Below are 13,656 nucleotides of genomic sequence, written 5' to 3'. Positions count from 1 at the left end.
GGTGTACAATTCATTAAAATAAGAGAAATACCCTAGAATAGCATCATTTTAGGTTTTTTTTTCCAAAATAAGCATATACACTCAGATTTTCCAAAAATAGTATTTTTATTATATTAATTATTTCTCTAAAATTAAATTAATAAATATCTTTTTTTTTTATTCATCTTCTTCTCCGTCTAGTTATGACGATGTCGTTTCTATCTTCTCCGTCGTCTCCAATATATCCAGAAATCATAGTCTCTGTCATCGTCTTCCTCCAGCAACGGCAACGGTGGAGGCAGACATGTAACCAGAATTAGATAGTGACTTTCTTCTCGAGAGAACGACACCACCATGAAAGATCAAACTCAGATCTCGTCGGAGACAAAATCTGTCACTCCAAATTATGTTATCAAAAGTAAAAGCAAAAAAAAGAATGATTCAATGATTCAATGATTATAGAATTAGGCTATTGTTCATGATTTGATGGATATTGAATTCACATAGATCGATGTATTCGTATTCATCAAGGGGAATCAAATTGGTTGCTCCGATTCAAAGAAGTCTTCCTGAATTGCATAAAATCTTTCCCGAATTTCACACAATCCTTCCTGAAGTTCAATCACAGTTAAAATAAAGTGTTAATAAAAACATATGATGCAGATACATCATACAATTACCAAAACAATCTAAAAAGGTTTTACAAACATCATACATGTCTAAAAACAGAGAAAGTAAAACTGAATTAAGGAACATAATCCTATGAATTGTCGACACATGCCTCAATATATGAAAGAATACTCTATTAGTGAGGGGGTAATGATATCTTTTTTGTACATATCTGGGTATTTACCAATATCTAAGCTTTTTGTAAAGGTCAACCTTAAGTTCATCCTGAAATTCAAACTTTTTATGAAGGTCATCCTCAAGTTCAATAAATATTTCCTGAATTTCGTGGAATCCTTCCTGAATTTCCAAGGAGTGTTGGATGTTGGATGTTGGGTGCTGATTTTTAACATTACAAGAACATGAGAAAGAATTCTCGAGCCATCAACAAAACTCAATAGGGTGGCGTGTATGCTCTGTTTTCTTTGTTTATTCTTTTGTTTGAAACCCTTCCTTAAATTCGAGACATCCTTCCTAAATTTCTTGGAATGTTGGTACAACTCCAATTCTTCTGACCAAATCTACATCTATACAAAGTTACTACAAGTGAACAAACGCCACACCTGGTATAAAACATCATTCGATATATCTAAAGCTCCAATCTTGACCACTACAACACTACAAGTGAACAAACGCCACACATGGTGTTTATGAACCACCATTGATACATCTAAAACCCCATTTTCTCCAATCTTGTATAAAACAACACACACTCGTAACACTTTTAATTAACTCACCCCCCAAAGATTTAGAAACGAGTTTCTTTGTTCAAAAGGAGAAGTTGAAAAACATCAAAAAGTATACACAATAATGAATTTTATTAAGAACCCATCATAAATTTGAACAATGTCAAAACTCAGAACACATGAATTGAACAACCAAAGTTAAAAATTTGGAATCTTTCTAGGAAAATAAAGAAAGATGAGATCTTTAAGATTATCCACGTCAAAGAAGAAGGACCTAGAAGAGGATTCTCTTTCATAGTCTAAAAAGCAAATTAACAACGACAATGTCAAACTGCAACAATGACTTTTCTTTGAAGAAACGTTCTTCCACTAAACTCATCACTTCCTCTGCTCCAGAAGCAAGCTTCACATCGAAGAATCCAAAATATCGATCCTACCGTGAATTTAAAATCTGAGATTGAAGAGCGTTACAGCGAGAGAGAAGCGTCGATAGCATCATCATCTCCGATTTCATTCGCTTCTTCAAAATCAAATCGATTTCATTCGTTGTCTCCTCCTCCTTCGAGCATCTCTACTCTAATTCAACTGGAGTTTTTTTTAGGTTTTGGCTAAGATGATTGCTGCGTTTTCCTTTTCTTTTTTTATTTTTATTTTTATTTTTTTATTTATTTAGATAATTTTTCTCAAAATTAAAATTGTGCTATATTTGGAATAATTAAGATTGTGTGCTAGTTTTGGAAAAAAACTTAAGGTGCTATTTTCGAGAATCTCCCTTAAAATAATAACAGTAATACTTAAACATTTTGAATTTGTTAACTTCACAAATAATTTAATATTCTTATATAGGTATATTAATAATGACCCTGTAACAAAAAGTTTTAGATCTGCCTTGCCACTCCTATTCAATCTCCAAAAGCCAATGCACAGAAAATCATCTGGGACCAACTTATCCCGATAAGAAATAAGTGGAGTATAATGTTTACACCCACTTTTTTCTTGTTGAAATAAACAATTTTGGATTATTTCTCGATTTATGCATGTCATCCTTAAAGATCATCCTTTTCCGATAGTGCTTAAGTTGTTTTGGTTATACAAAAAACAATTGATGTATTTCTACCTATTTTTAGACGTGTCCAAGGAGGCCGAAAAGCATGAGACTGAGAGTAGGAGTACAGTACACACAGAATGAATGTTAGAATGTGTTAATTAGCTGATTTTAGATAATAATTCTTTTGTCCAAAAAAAAAAGATAATAATTCTATTAGTCTCATTAAAACAAAAAATGCTAAAACAATATTGTCACTATGTTTTAGTGCATCTGGTCGTGATTGCATATAAAAGTCATCTCATCTATTAAGTATATCATGTAAATCAAGGTTTTCGTATAAATAATGATATTAATAAGTTAAGCAAACCATTTATCTTACTACCATTTGTTTCATAATGATTTTTGGTAAACTAAAAAGACAAAAACAAAAAACAAAAAACAAAAAACAAAAACAAAAACAAAAACAAAAATTGTTGTCCAGCCTAAAGATAGTATGTTTTATGGATATAATATATGAGTGAAGTTGATATTTAAATATGATAGTATTCAATTGCGTGCACAATTAGATATAGTCATCAAAGTCATCACTTTTGTTTTACCTTTTCAAAGGATGTTTTATTTCACTAAAGTCAGAAAGGGTTAATTTAAGTCGTTTTCTTATTTGCTAGCTGCCCTGCTTGAGGATTTTTTATTCGATACAGTATTATTTTATTGAATTGTAATTTTCTTAGATTCTATAAAGCTGAACAATGTATAACAGGACTATACATTCTTTACAATAAGCAGGGAATGGATAAGAAGAACCAGAAGCGATTTGTGCTAGTCCATGGAATCTGCCACGGCGCATGGTGTTGGCACAAGGTGAAACCGCAGCTGGAAGCTGCAGGTCACTGTGTGACCGCGGTGGACCTAGCTGCATCGGGTCTAAACATGACCAGAGTGGAAGAGATTCAGACTCTTAAGGATTACTGCAAACCGCTGCTTGAGCTTCTGAGCTCGCTTGGCCCGGATGACGGTAAGGTGATTCTTGTTGCTCATAGCATGGGTGGCATATCCGCTTCACTTGCTGCTGACATCTTCCCTAGTAAGGTTGCTGCTATTGTCTTCGTGGCATCTCTCATGCCCGACACAATAAACCCACCTGGCTTCTTTTTCGAAAAGGTACATAAAAAGTTGAATCAGTTACATTGGTGTGATCTCTTCAATTTGATTCTAATATATATTGAATGAGTGTAAAATTTATTCAACCAAAGAAAAACCTTGTTACATTATATGCATCCTTAAATCAAATGGTTTTGAACTTTTAAGTGGAAAGAAAAGTATAAATCACTAGGATTAGCTTCTTAACTTGAACAACGTGATTCTAATATCTGCCTGGAACGAGCAGCTGATCACAAGCGGTCCACAAGAGAATTGGATGGATACTGTAATTACGAAGCCTAATGGTCCTCTAGAGTTTGCTCTTTTTGGACCAAACTTCATGGCCAAGAATTTGTATAACCTATCTTCACCCCAAGTAAGACTCCTGGCCTAATTAAAACCAAACCGGAATTGTTAGCTAGTAACCTCAGTCTAACTTTTTATTCATTGTCTGTTGTGTTGGGTTTAGGATCTTGAATTGGCGAAAATGCTGGTGAGGGTAAACCCGTTCGCTACAAAGGAACTGGCAGGGACAAAAAGCTTAAGTGAGGAAGGGTACGGATCTGTTACACGTATATATATCGTATGCGGAAAGGACGTTGCGGTAACCGTGGATTACCAGCGTGAGATGATCGAGAACTTCCCGGTGAAAGAAGTAATGGAGATCAAAGATGCAGATCATATGCCAATGTTCTCTAAGCCTCAAGAACTATGTGCTCTTCTCTTGGAGATTGCGGATAAACATGCCTAAAATAAATTAAATGAAGATCGTCACTACATTATAGTTACAAAAATCAGCTTCAACCACAATTATGAGCCAGATTTGAGTGATATATATGGGTGACTAGATCATGTATCTATCTATAGAAATAATATTCTTCACAAGAAAAATATATTTCAATGTTTTCACCAAGATTCATATTTCCTTCTTTGCACAATGATTCACTATGATTCTCACTTATGTTTACTTTTTGTAGGTTTTTTTTCTCATAATGATTGAACAAAGTAGAGTTCAAAAGAGCAAGAAAGCAAATAAAACAGAAAAAAATAAAAATAAAAATAAAAATAAATAAATGAATAAATCATGACCAATGGATATATAAACTATCATTTTTGCAGTCTTTGTTATATGTGGTTAAATTATTTATTTTTGGGTAAACATAGATCATATGTTAATCTAACGTGTATGCAACTACAAATAGTTTGATAATATCTAGTCATCTACTGTAATAAAAGTCCAAAAAGCAGTGTCAATCTCGTGGTGGTTAGAGTTTTACATCAATATCATTCCAAGATTCACTTGTATATTTTAATTTGGAGTTAGCTCGAAAGATATATAAATACAAATTTCAGCTCTTTGATCACGTAAAGAGTTTGCATGCGACAAGCCACCAGAAGATTGGTGAAACCGTACAAACTATATATTTCAGAATTGAAGCAAGATGATGAAACTAGAAAAAGGCAATGGAGACAAAGCGGTTTGTGCTTGTGCATGCGGTCTGCCACGGCGCGTGGAGTTGGTACAAGGTGAAAACACAGCTAGAGGCTGAAGGTCACTGTGTAACCGCAGTGGATCTGGCTGCATCAGGTCGAAACATGACCAGGTTGGAAGAGATTCAGACATTGATGGATTACTCCAAACCGTTGCTTGAGTTTATGAGCTCGCTTGGCCCGGATGACGAGAATGTCATTCTTGTTGCTCATAGCATGGGAGGAATACCCGCTGCGCTTGCTGCTGACATCTTCCCTTGTAAGATTGCTGCTATGGTATTCGTGTCAGCTTTCATGCCTGACACAAGAAACCCACCTGCTTATGTTTTCGAAAAGGTATGATTTGGTTGCACCGTATGGTCGCGTCTGACTTCTGAGTGATATATTCTGATATCCAACTGAAAGCTGCAGCTGATAAGAAGCACTCCACGAGAGGAATGGTTGGACACCGTGTTTGGGAGATACGGGAATCCAGATTGTCCTCTAGAGTCTATTCTTTTGGGACCAACGTTCATGGCTAAGAAAGTGTATCAACTGTCTCCGGTAGAAGTAAGACTCCAAAGCCTAACAAAACCTCTTTTTTTTAACAAATGTGATTGCTAGTAACCTCAGTCACTCTTCTATTCACTGTTGTCATTTGTTAGGATCTTGTATTGGCGAAATTGTTGGTAAGGGTAAACCCGTTGGTTACAACCAATCTAGCAGGGACAAGAAGCTTTACTGAGGAAGGGTATGGATCGGTTACACGTACGTATCATATGTGGAGAGGATAATATAGTACCTGAGGAATACCAGCGTTTGATGATCAGTAACGTTCCGGTAAAAGAAGTAATGGAGATCAAAGATGCAGATCATATGGCAATGCTCTCCAAGCCTAAGGAACTATGTGCTCTTCTCTTGGAGGTTGCAAATAAATAACCAACTATTGCTTCCACCACAACCATAAACCATAAATGAGAATAAAGATTCATTAGTGAGAACTGTAGTAAATTGGGAAGCCGTATGCAAGAATGGTAATGAATAAGATACGTGTAAAAAAAACTAGTCAATATGTTGTGTGGTTTAGAAACTTTCTAGATCTCAGACAACGACCAAAAATCTATTAGTCAACATCCAAAGAGTGATTGCGGGAACCTTATAATTAATGTGTTCAACCACAAGATGCTAAAAGTAGAAAAAGACAATGGAGAAGAACCAACAGAAACGGTTTGTGCTCGTCCATGGGCTGTGCCACGGTGCATGGACTTGGTACAAGGTGAAAACACTGCTGGAGGCTGCAGGTCACTGTGTGACAGCAGTGGATCTGGCGGCATCCGGTAAAGACATGACAAGAGTGGAAGAGATTCAAACTCTGAAGGCTTACTGCAAACCATTACTTGAGTTTATGAGCTCTCTTGGTCCGGATGACGATAAGGTGATTCTTGTTGCTCATAGTATGGGAGGAATACCAGCTGCATTTGCTGCTGACATATTTCCTTGTAAGATTGCTGCTGTTGTCTTCTTGACAGCTTTTATGCCCGACACAAGAAATCCACCTGCTTATGTTTTTGACAAGGTACATAAAAAACGATGATTCTAATTGCATGGTGTGATCTCTTCAAATTGATTCTAATATCTGCTTGAAACTAGCAGCTGGTCAGTAGCGATCCAGAAGAGGAATGCTTGGACACTGTGTTTGGAACCTATGGGACACCTGATCGCCCTCTAGAATTTGCTCTTTTTGGACCAAAGATCATGGCCAAGAATTTGTATCAACTCTCTCCCGTCCAAGTAAGACTCCTAATTTAAACCCAAATGATTGCTTGTAACTTCAGTCTTTTATTGATTATTGTTGTGCCTGATTAGGATCTTGAATTAGCAAATATGTTGGTGAGGGTAAACCCGGTCGTTACAGACAATCTGGCAGGGACAAGAAGCTTTAGTGAGGAAGGGTACGGATCCGTTACACGTATATATATCGTCTGCGGAGAGGACTTTGCGATACCCGAGGATTTCCAGCGCTGGATGATCAAGAACTTCCCAGTAAAAGAAGTAATGGAGATCAAAGATGCAGATCATATGGCGATGTTCTCCAAGCCTCAAGAACTCTGTGCTCTTCTTTTGGAGATTGCGGATAAATATGCCTAGATAAACTAGAGATCTTCACTGCATCACAGTTACAATACTAAGCGAGATGTGAGTGACTAGTTACATTCTATATTTATAAGAAATAAGCAAATAAGATTATTGGTAACAATGGTGTATCATATAATTAAGAATGTAAGAAGAAGATTACACACTACCTGAAGTTCTCCAGCATTGAATTATCAAAAGATGTAGAACATATGCATGTATACCTGCATATATAAGTATATTACTATGAACTTCAGCTTCTATCCAAAATAAAACAAAGATGGTAGTGATCCAAGTCATACTGAAGTCCATATAACCATAGCTAGAAGTTTCTACTAAGTAAAAACTATAAGTGAATAAAATATTAGTGAACCACTCTCTATATCTTATATTACCAGGGAAACTAATAGTCAAAAGAATAGATGAACAAAGAGGATAAAAAGAGAAGGCAACTAACCAGGGGCGGTATGTGCTTGTTCGTGGATTCTGCAAACAAGTTGAAGCTTCAAAGAGTAACTGTATCTGGATTTGATACAATTAAATGTGTTTCAAAAATGGATCTTTCTAAACCGTTCAGACTTTATTGCTTACTATAGTTGAAATGAAAAATCTAACAGTCAACGTAGTCTTGATTTAGCATTCTCTGGATCTCAGAGAACGACCAAAAACTAACAGTCAATATACAAAACAGTATATGCGGGAAAATTACCATATATATATAAGCGTTGAACCAAGATGCTGAGAGTAAAAAAGGCAATGGAGAAGACGCACCTGAAGCAGTTTGTGCTTGTCCATAGCGTGTGCTTGTCCATAGCGTGTGCCATGGCGCATGGACTTGGTACAAGGTGAAAACGCAGCTGGAGAATGCAGGTCACTGTGTGACAGCAGTGGATCTTGCTGCATCGGGTACAAACATGACCAAAGTTGAAGAGATTCAGACTCTGAAGGATTACTGCAAACCATTGCTTGAGTTTCTGAGCTCGCTTGGCTCAGATGACGATAAGGTGATTCTAGTTGCGCATAGCATGGGAGGAATACCGGCTGCACTTGCTGCTGACATTTTCCCTTGTAAAGTTGCTGCCATTGTCTTCTTGACAGCTTTCATGCCTGACACAAGAAACCCACCAGCTTATGTTTACGAAACGGTATGAAAACAAACATGATGATTTGGTTTCATATCTCTTCTGAGTGATTCTGATATTTGACTGAAATATGCAGTTTCTCAGAAGCATTCCACAAGAGGAATGGTTGGACACCACTTGTGGAACCTATGGAGAACCTGATTATCCTCTACAGTATACACTTTTAGGACCAGAATTCATGACCAAGAAAATGTATCAACACTCTCCAAATCAAGTAAGACTCCAGTTCTTTTAAGTAACACAAATATGATTGTGCTAGTAGTAAACTCATTCAATCTTTTGTTGATTTTTTGTTGCGGCGAATAAGAATCTTGAATCGGCGAAAATGTTGGTGAAGGCAAACCCATTAGTAACAAACAATCTAGCAGGGGCAAGAAGCTTCAGTGAGGAAGGATACGGATCCGTTACACGTATATACATTGTATGCGGAGAGGATTGTGTGGTGTCAGAAGATTACCAGCGTTGGATGATCATGAACTTTCCACCAAAAGAAGTAATGGAGATCAAATGTGCTGATCATATGCCAATGTTCTCCACGCCTCAAGAAGTGTGTGCTCTTCTCCTAGAGATTGCTGATAAATATATTGCCTAAATTAACCTGGCACTGCAAATGGGTTAACAACAACAGCTTCCACCAATAAGAATAAGTCATATGAGAATGCATCTACATGTATAAGAAATAAGCAGAGTGATTTCTAAATGTAAGATGAAAATAACAGAATAATGTGGCTTCTCGAACACTTCATTGGTCACAGAAGACAGTAGTTATTGTTTTCTCAATTAGATTTAAGGAAAGACAAAAACTTTTCATCAAATTCCCTCTACCCATCAAAAAACTACAAGCACTGAAGCAATTAGACTAAGAATCTAGGCTAACAAGAGAAAACAAAGTAAACGTACTCAATCTAAAGCAGGTTCCTTAGAGAATCCCAGGTGAACATCGATCGGCCAATGTGAATGCTGCGATTGAGAGAAGAAGGGGATGCTCTGCGGCAGAAACGACCGCAAATTTGATGCCTTTGCTTCGAAAGAACCAACATTTCTGGGTTTCTGTAACCGGCGAGTTGAGGAAGAAAGACCATTAACGACGAAAGAGAGACGCTGTTTAAAGAACCGGTTCGGACCGGAAAACGAATTTGATTTGAATTAAGAACCGGATTTAAATAGCACTGGTTTATTGCCGAGAGCTAATTTCCAAAGTTGTATCACACATCTTGATTCTTGACAAAAACAAACAAGCATTTCTCACTTAAATTTTTTTTTTGAACACGACAACACATAAAAATACAAAGAAATGATTTTAACTTGGCGTATAACAAACGTAAATGTAAGAAATTGTGTATATAAAGGGACATTTTTTAGTTCAACAATCAAATCACAAATCTCGAAGTTTGCTGAGATTAACCGGAGATATAACTTTGATATCACCATATAACAATTGCTTCGCGATGATGACATTTGCTGCTTCGCTTGGATGGTAAGGATCCCAAAACACATATTTATCCCTCTCTTCGCACAAACTCGAAGTTGGTCCGCACGGAATTATACCTGCATATTGTCCTCCATTACCGCAACAAGCCTTTGTCGCGGATATGAACCCTGCCATATTTTGTGAATCCAAAATTTATTTAAGTCATATAGTCAATAACTAGCCCTGGGCATTCAGCTTTGGATTTTCGGGTTTAGGCATATAGAACCTGTTCGGGTTTTTTATACTTTCGAGTCGGGTTCGGGTATTACCCATTCGGGTTATTCGGGTATACCCGAACTCAAAAAAATCATGAACAANTTTTTTTTTTTTTTTTTTTTTTTTTTTTATCATTTTATAAATTTCAGAACACATGTATATATATAAATATTTAACGTTTCACTTTAGGACAAAGAAACTAAGATGGCACAATAGTTTAATATGCACTCTTAAATGTCCAAGGTAATGGGTTCAATTCCCCCTAGATGCATTTTTACATTTAATTCGGATTAGTTTGGGTTTTATTTCGGGTTCGGATATTACCCGAACTCGAACCGAACCACCTACTTCGAGTCGGGTTCGGATAATATGCTAGTCAATATATATGGATTGATTTTGTAGAAGAGCATGAAAAATGTATTACCGTATTCTTTGTAGTTGGTAATGAGTTCCATTACTAGGTCGTAGACATTGGCATGGACAAACATTGCACCGGGAAGTTTCTTGTTTAGTTCATCTAATAAACTCTTTAATTTAACATTGTATTGATTTGCTAGCTTATTAGCCAAATCCACACACTCGTCTTCTTTTAACTGATTGATCGTTTTTTGGTACGGTATGCATCCAATTGGTCCAACGTTACCGATTACAAACTTCCTTGCATCCATTTGATATAGCCTCTGTATTGCAACCATACAATTCGATGGTAAGCTTATAACATATGATATCAAATAACAAAACCTTTCTAAAAATTTAGGCTGATGAGATTGGTTTTGGTGTTGCTTACGGTTAGTTGGTCGCGTAGATGCTCGAGCATGTCACCTATGAAATCATCAGGAGTTTGAGTGAACCGTGTTCCGACTGAGAGAAGTGGGAATAAATAATTGTTGAGAAAATCGTTTGCTCCTATAGTGATTGAGAATATTGATTTTTTGCTTATATACTCTTTTGCTTTCTCTTTTCCAAGTAGATCATCGAACTGTTTCCGTGTAGTGTTGAAGAAATCAACTTGTACATCCATACCTAACCTATTCACCTACCAAATATTTACATTTCCATTAAAATTTAGAACTCTAAAACGATATATCTAAATACAAAATCCGATTAAAATAGTTCGGTACGTACAAAGATTCTCCCGGTGCCATTCATGATTCCTCCTCCTCCAGATGCATAATTCACACCGGCTAATAGAGCTTTGCCTGTCGCATTCGGTGCTAAGAATGGAATCGCGTAGTTGGCAGACCCAAGTTCTTCCCCTGAATAAACATTTGAACGTTTTAGAACCGTTTATATCAAAATTTCAACCATGTATAGAACAAACAAAGGTTCATGTTGCTAAAACGTTTGTATACTCTATATATCCAACTTAATTGGATCTCATATCCGGTTATTTGATTTTAATAGTGTGATTTACAAAAACTGAAAAAAAAAAAAAAAACGTCAACATAAATTTGTAGGTATGTTAGTTGAACTATCTAAACGAGTAAACCCCACATATCATATACCAGAAATGGGTTATAGGATATACATGCATGGATAATATTGAATATATCGATGGAACTTTTTTTCCATTTTCTACGTACCAACGATGTCACCGATGGTCCGGCCATTGGTGAACCGGCCGGTAGGATTTCCTCCGGAGGCTTTGAAATCGATACCATTAGGCTGCATATTGGCCCTAGACAACGTCGATAGATAATTATTATTTCCGGCATCGACTAGAGAATCTCCAAATATGAACGAAGCTCCTAATCCGTCGCCCTTTTTATCATTGTTAACTCCACGACCAGCAGCTTCCACTGAAGCAGTGAGAGTTGAGAAGAAGAAGAAGAAGAAGACGAGGATAGTGAAAGCTTGAGAGACCCTGCCTGACGTAGAAGCTCGTGTCGTAGCCATATTTCTCGGATTTGAGAAGTTTTGGTGTTATTGTTTGAGTTTATATAACAAGTATAACAAAGTGTTAGTTTGAGATCGAAGGGAAACTTGTGAGGTTGTGTTTAATTGGTTAAAATGAATTTGGTTTGACCGTTTTGATATAAAGGGGAGGCTTCAAGATTTTTCTAGTGGTGGTTCATCAACGTGGCCTAGTTTTTCCTCACGCTAGTAAGAAAATAATGACGAGAATTTAATTCTTTAGACGCTTGAACTCTATGTATTTTGACTCGTAATTAATTTAAGTAGCTCAAACTTGTTGGAACAAGAAATAAAAGTATCAACGCCAAAAATTTTGTTGTTACAATTTACAAACTAACAAAATGGGTGAAAAGGATACAAACGATGTATGAAACGTCTTTAAAAATCTTTTTGTTAAAGTTTTAGTTTGTTTTGTTTTTATTACATGTATATCTCTTAGAAAAACACCTCAACATATGTTTTTTGGAAGATTTGTGTATGGATGAGGTAAATTTTTTTTTTTACTACATAAGGAGAAGACTAAATTACGGTTTTAAGAAATAATTCATGTGTTTTTGCTCAAAAATGAATACTTGAAAATTTATTAAACATAACCAAAAGACTAAAATTAGGGTCAGTTTAGACTAAATTTTGCGGCGTAATTAACTATTGGTGAGTTTTGAAATTCTTATTACCAAAACATCCTCACAATTGTAAGTTTGGAGAGCTCTAGTTTTGAAATCATACTTTACACGTTTCATTATCTGATGAGTTAATAACTTTTGAAACCATACTTTATATAATAAGATAATTTAGTCAAAAATTTTGCGGCGTAATTAACTATTGGTGAGTTTTGAAATTCTTATTACCAAAACATCCTCACAATTGTAAGTTTGGAGAGCTCTAGTTTTGAAATCATACTTTACACGTTTCATGATCTGATGAGTTAATAACTTTTGAAACCATACTTTATATAATAAGATAATTTAGTCAAAAAAACATATAAAGAAAATATTAAATTACCGTGAGTTTAACAATAAATTTTACAGCGTAGTTAATTAGAGCTAGTTTTATTTTTACTAAAATTGAACATTCGAAAATATTTTTACCAAAACATACTCGTACTTACAATTATGAGTTTTGGGAGCTCGCAATTTTTTTGACCTTCAATTAACTATAGAGCTGTAAGTCGGGGAAACGAGCTATTTCCCCCCCAAGAACTATCATATCTCGCTGGATGGAGCCCAAACTTAAGCCACAATCTATATAGCTATGTAAACTATGACCAATCTCTATGTCCCCCAAATTAAAAGTTCTACACCTATATCCCCATGAAAAAAAAGTTCTATATCTATTTACACCTAGACCTGGTTATGTGACGGTTTACTATTTGCTTAACCGTCTAACGAATAGCCTAAACCAAAATTGACCAGATTAAACCTGATTTCTTGTCAGCCTTGGTCCGGTCTTCTATCGCCTCCTCCTCTTTCGCCGCCCATCGGTGGTTTGATTTCAAATCCAAGAAGAGAAGAAGAAACGTATCAATATTAATCTCCTCCTCCTCCTCCTCCTCAGGAAGATGCTTTGGATAATGAGATTCTCCGGTTTATTCTCCGCCGCTTTGGTCATCATTGTCCTCTCTCCTTCTCTCCAATCTTTTCCTCCAGCTGAAGCCATCAGATCCTCTCATCTCGACGCCTACCTCCGCTTACCAACCTCCGATCCACAGACCCATAGGTTCTCCTTCAGAAAAGCTCCCGTCTTCCGCAATGCCGCCGATTACCCCGTCGCCGACATCGATTCCGGCGTCTG

General features: G+C 36.4%; 3 protein-coding genes and 2 pseudogenes across 3 annotated transcripts; 4 read left to right on the top strand and 1 right to left on the bottom strand.

Annotated features, from left to right (window-relative positions):
- Positions 2,958–4,444, top strand: LOC104702883 (methylesterase 7-like). The gene is made up of 3 exons (XM_010418801.1): positions 2,958–3,540; positions 3,767–3,895; positions 3,989–4,444. The coding sequence occupies exons 1-3, from the start codon at positions 3,169–3,171 to the stop codon at positions 4,268–4,270; spliced, it is 783 nt and encodes a 260-aa protein (XP_010417103.1). The 5' UTR covers positions 2,958–3,168; the 3' UTR covers positions 4,271–4,444.
- Positions 4,909–6,054, top strand: LOC104702881 (annotated as a pseudogene).
- On the top strand, positions 6,089–7,378 carry LOC104702882 (methylesterase 4-like). Its single transcript, XM_010418800.2, has 3 exons — positions 6,089–6,565; positions 6,643–6,780; positions 6,856–7,378. The coding sequence occupies exons 1-3, from the start codon at positions 6,194–6,196 to the stop codon at positions 7,135–7,137; spliced, it is 792 nt and encodes a 263-aa protein (XP_010417102.1). The 5' UTR covers positions 6,089–6,193; the 3' UTR covers positions 7,138–7,378.
- Positions 7,684–9,079, top strand: LOC104702880 (annotated as a pseudogene).
- LOC104702879 (GDSL esterase/lipase At2g23540-like) lies at positions 9,494–11,969 on the bottom strand. Its single transcript, XM_010418799.2, has 5 exons — positions 11,535–11,969; positions 11,077–11,207; positions 10,739–10,987; positions 10,376–10,631; positions 9,494–9,863 (listed from the first exon to the last, which is right to left on the bottom strand). The coding sequence occupies exons 1-5, from the start codon at positions 11,845–11,847 to the stop codon at positions 9,640–9,642; spliced, it is 1,173 nt and encodes a 390-aa protein (XP_010417101.1). The 5' UTR covers positions 11,848–11,969; the 3' UTR covers positions 9,494–9,639.

Source organism: Camelina sativa, chromosome 7, assembly GCF_000633955.1.
Source record: "Camelina sativa cultivar DH55 chromosome 7, Cs, whole genome shotgun sequence".
NCBI classification, from domain to species: domain Eukaryota; kingdom Viridiplantae; phylum Streptophyta; class Magnoliopsida; order Brassicales; family Brassicaceae; genus Camelina; species Camelina sativa.
This window is presented reverse-complemented; position numbering and strand designations above follow the sequence as displayed.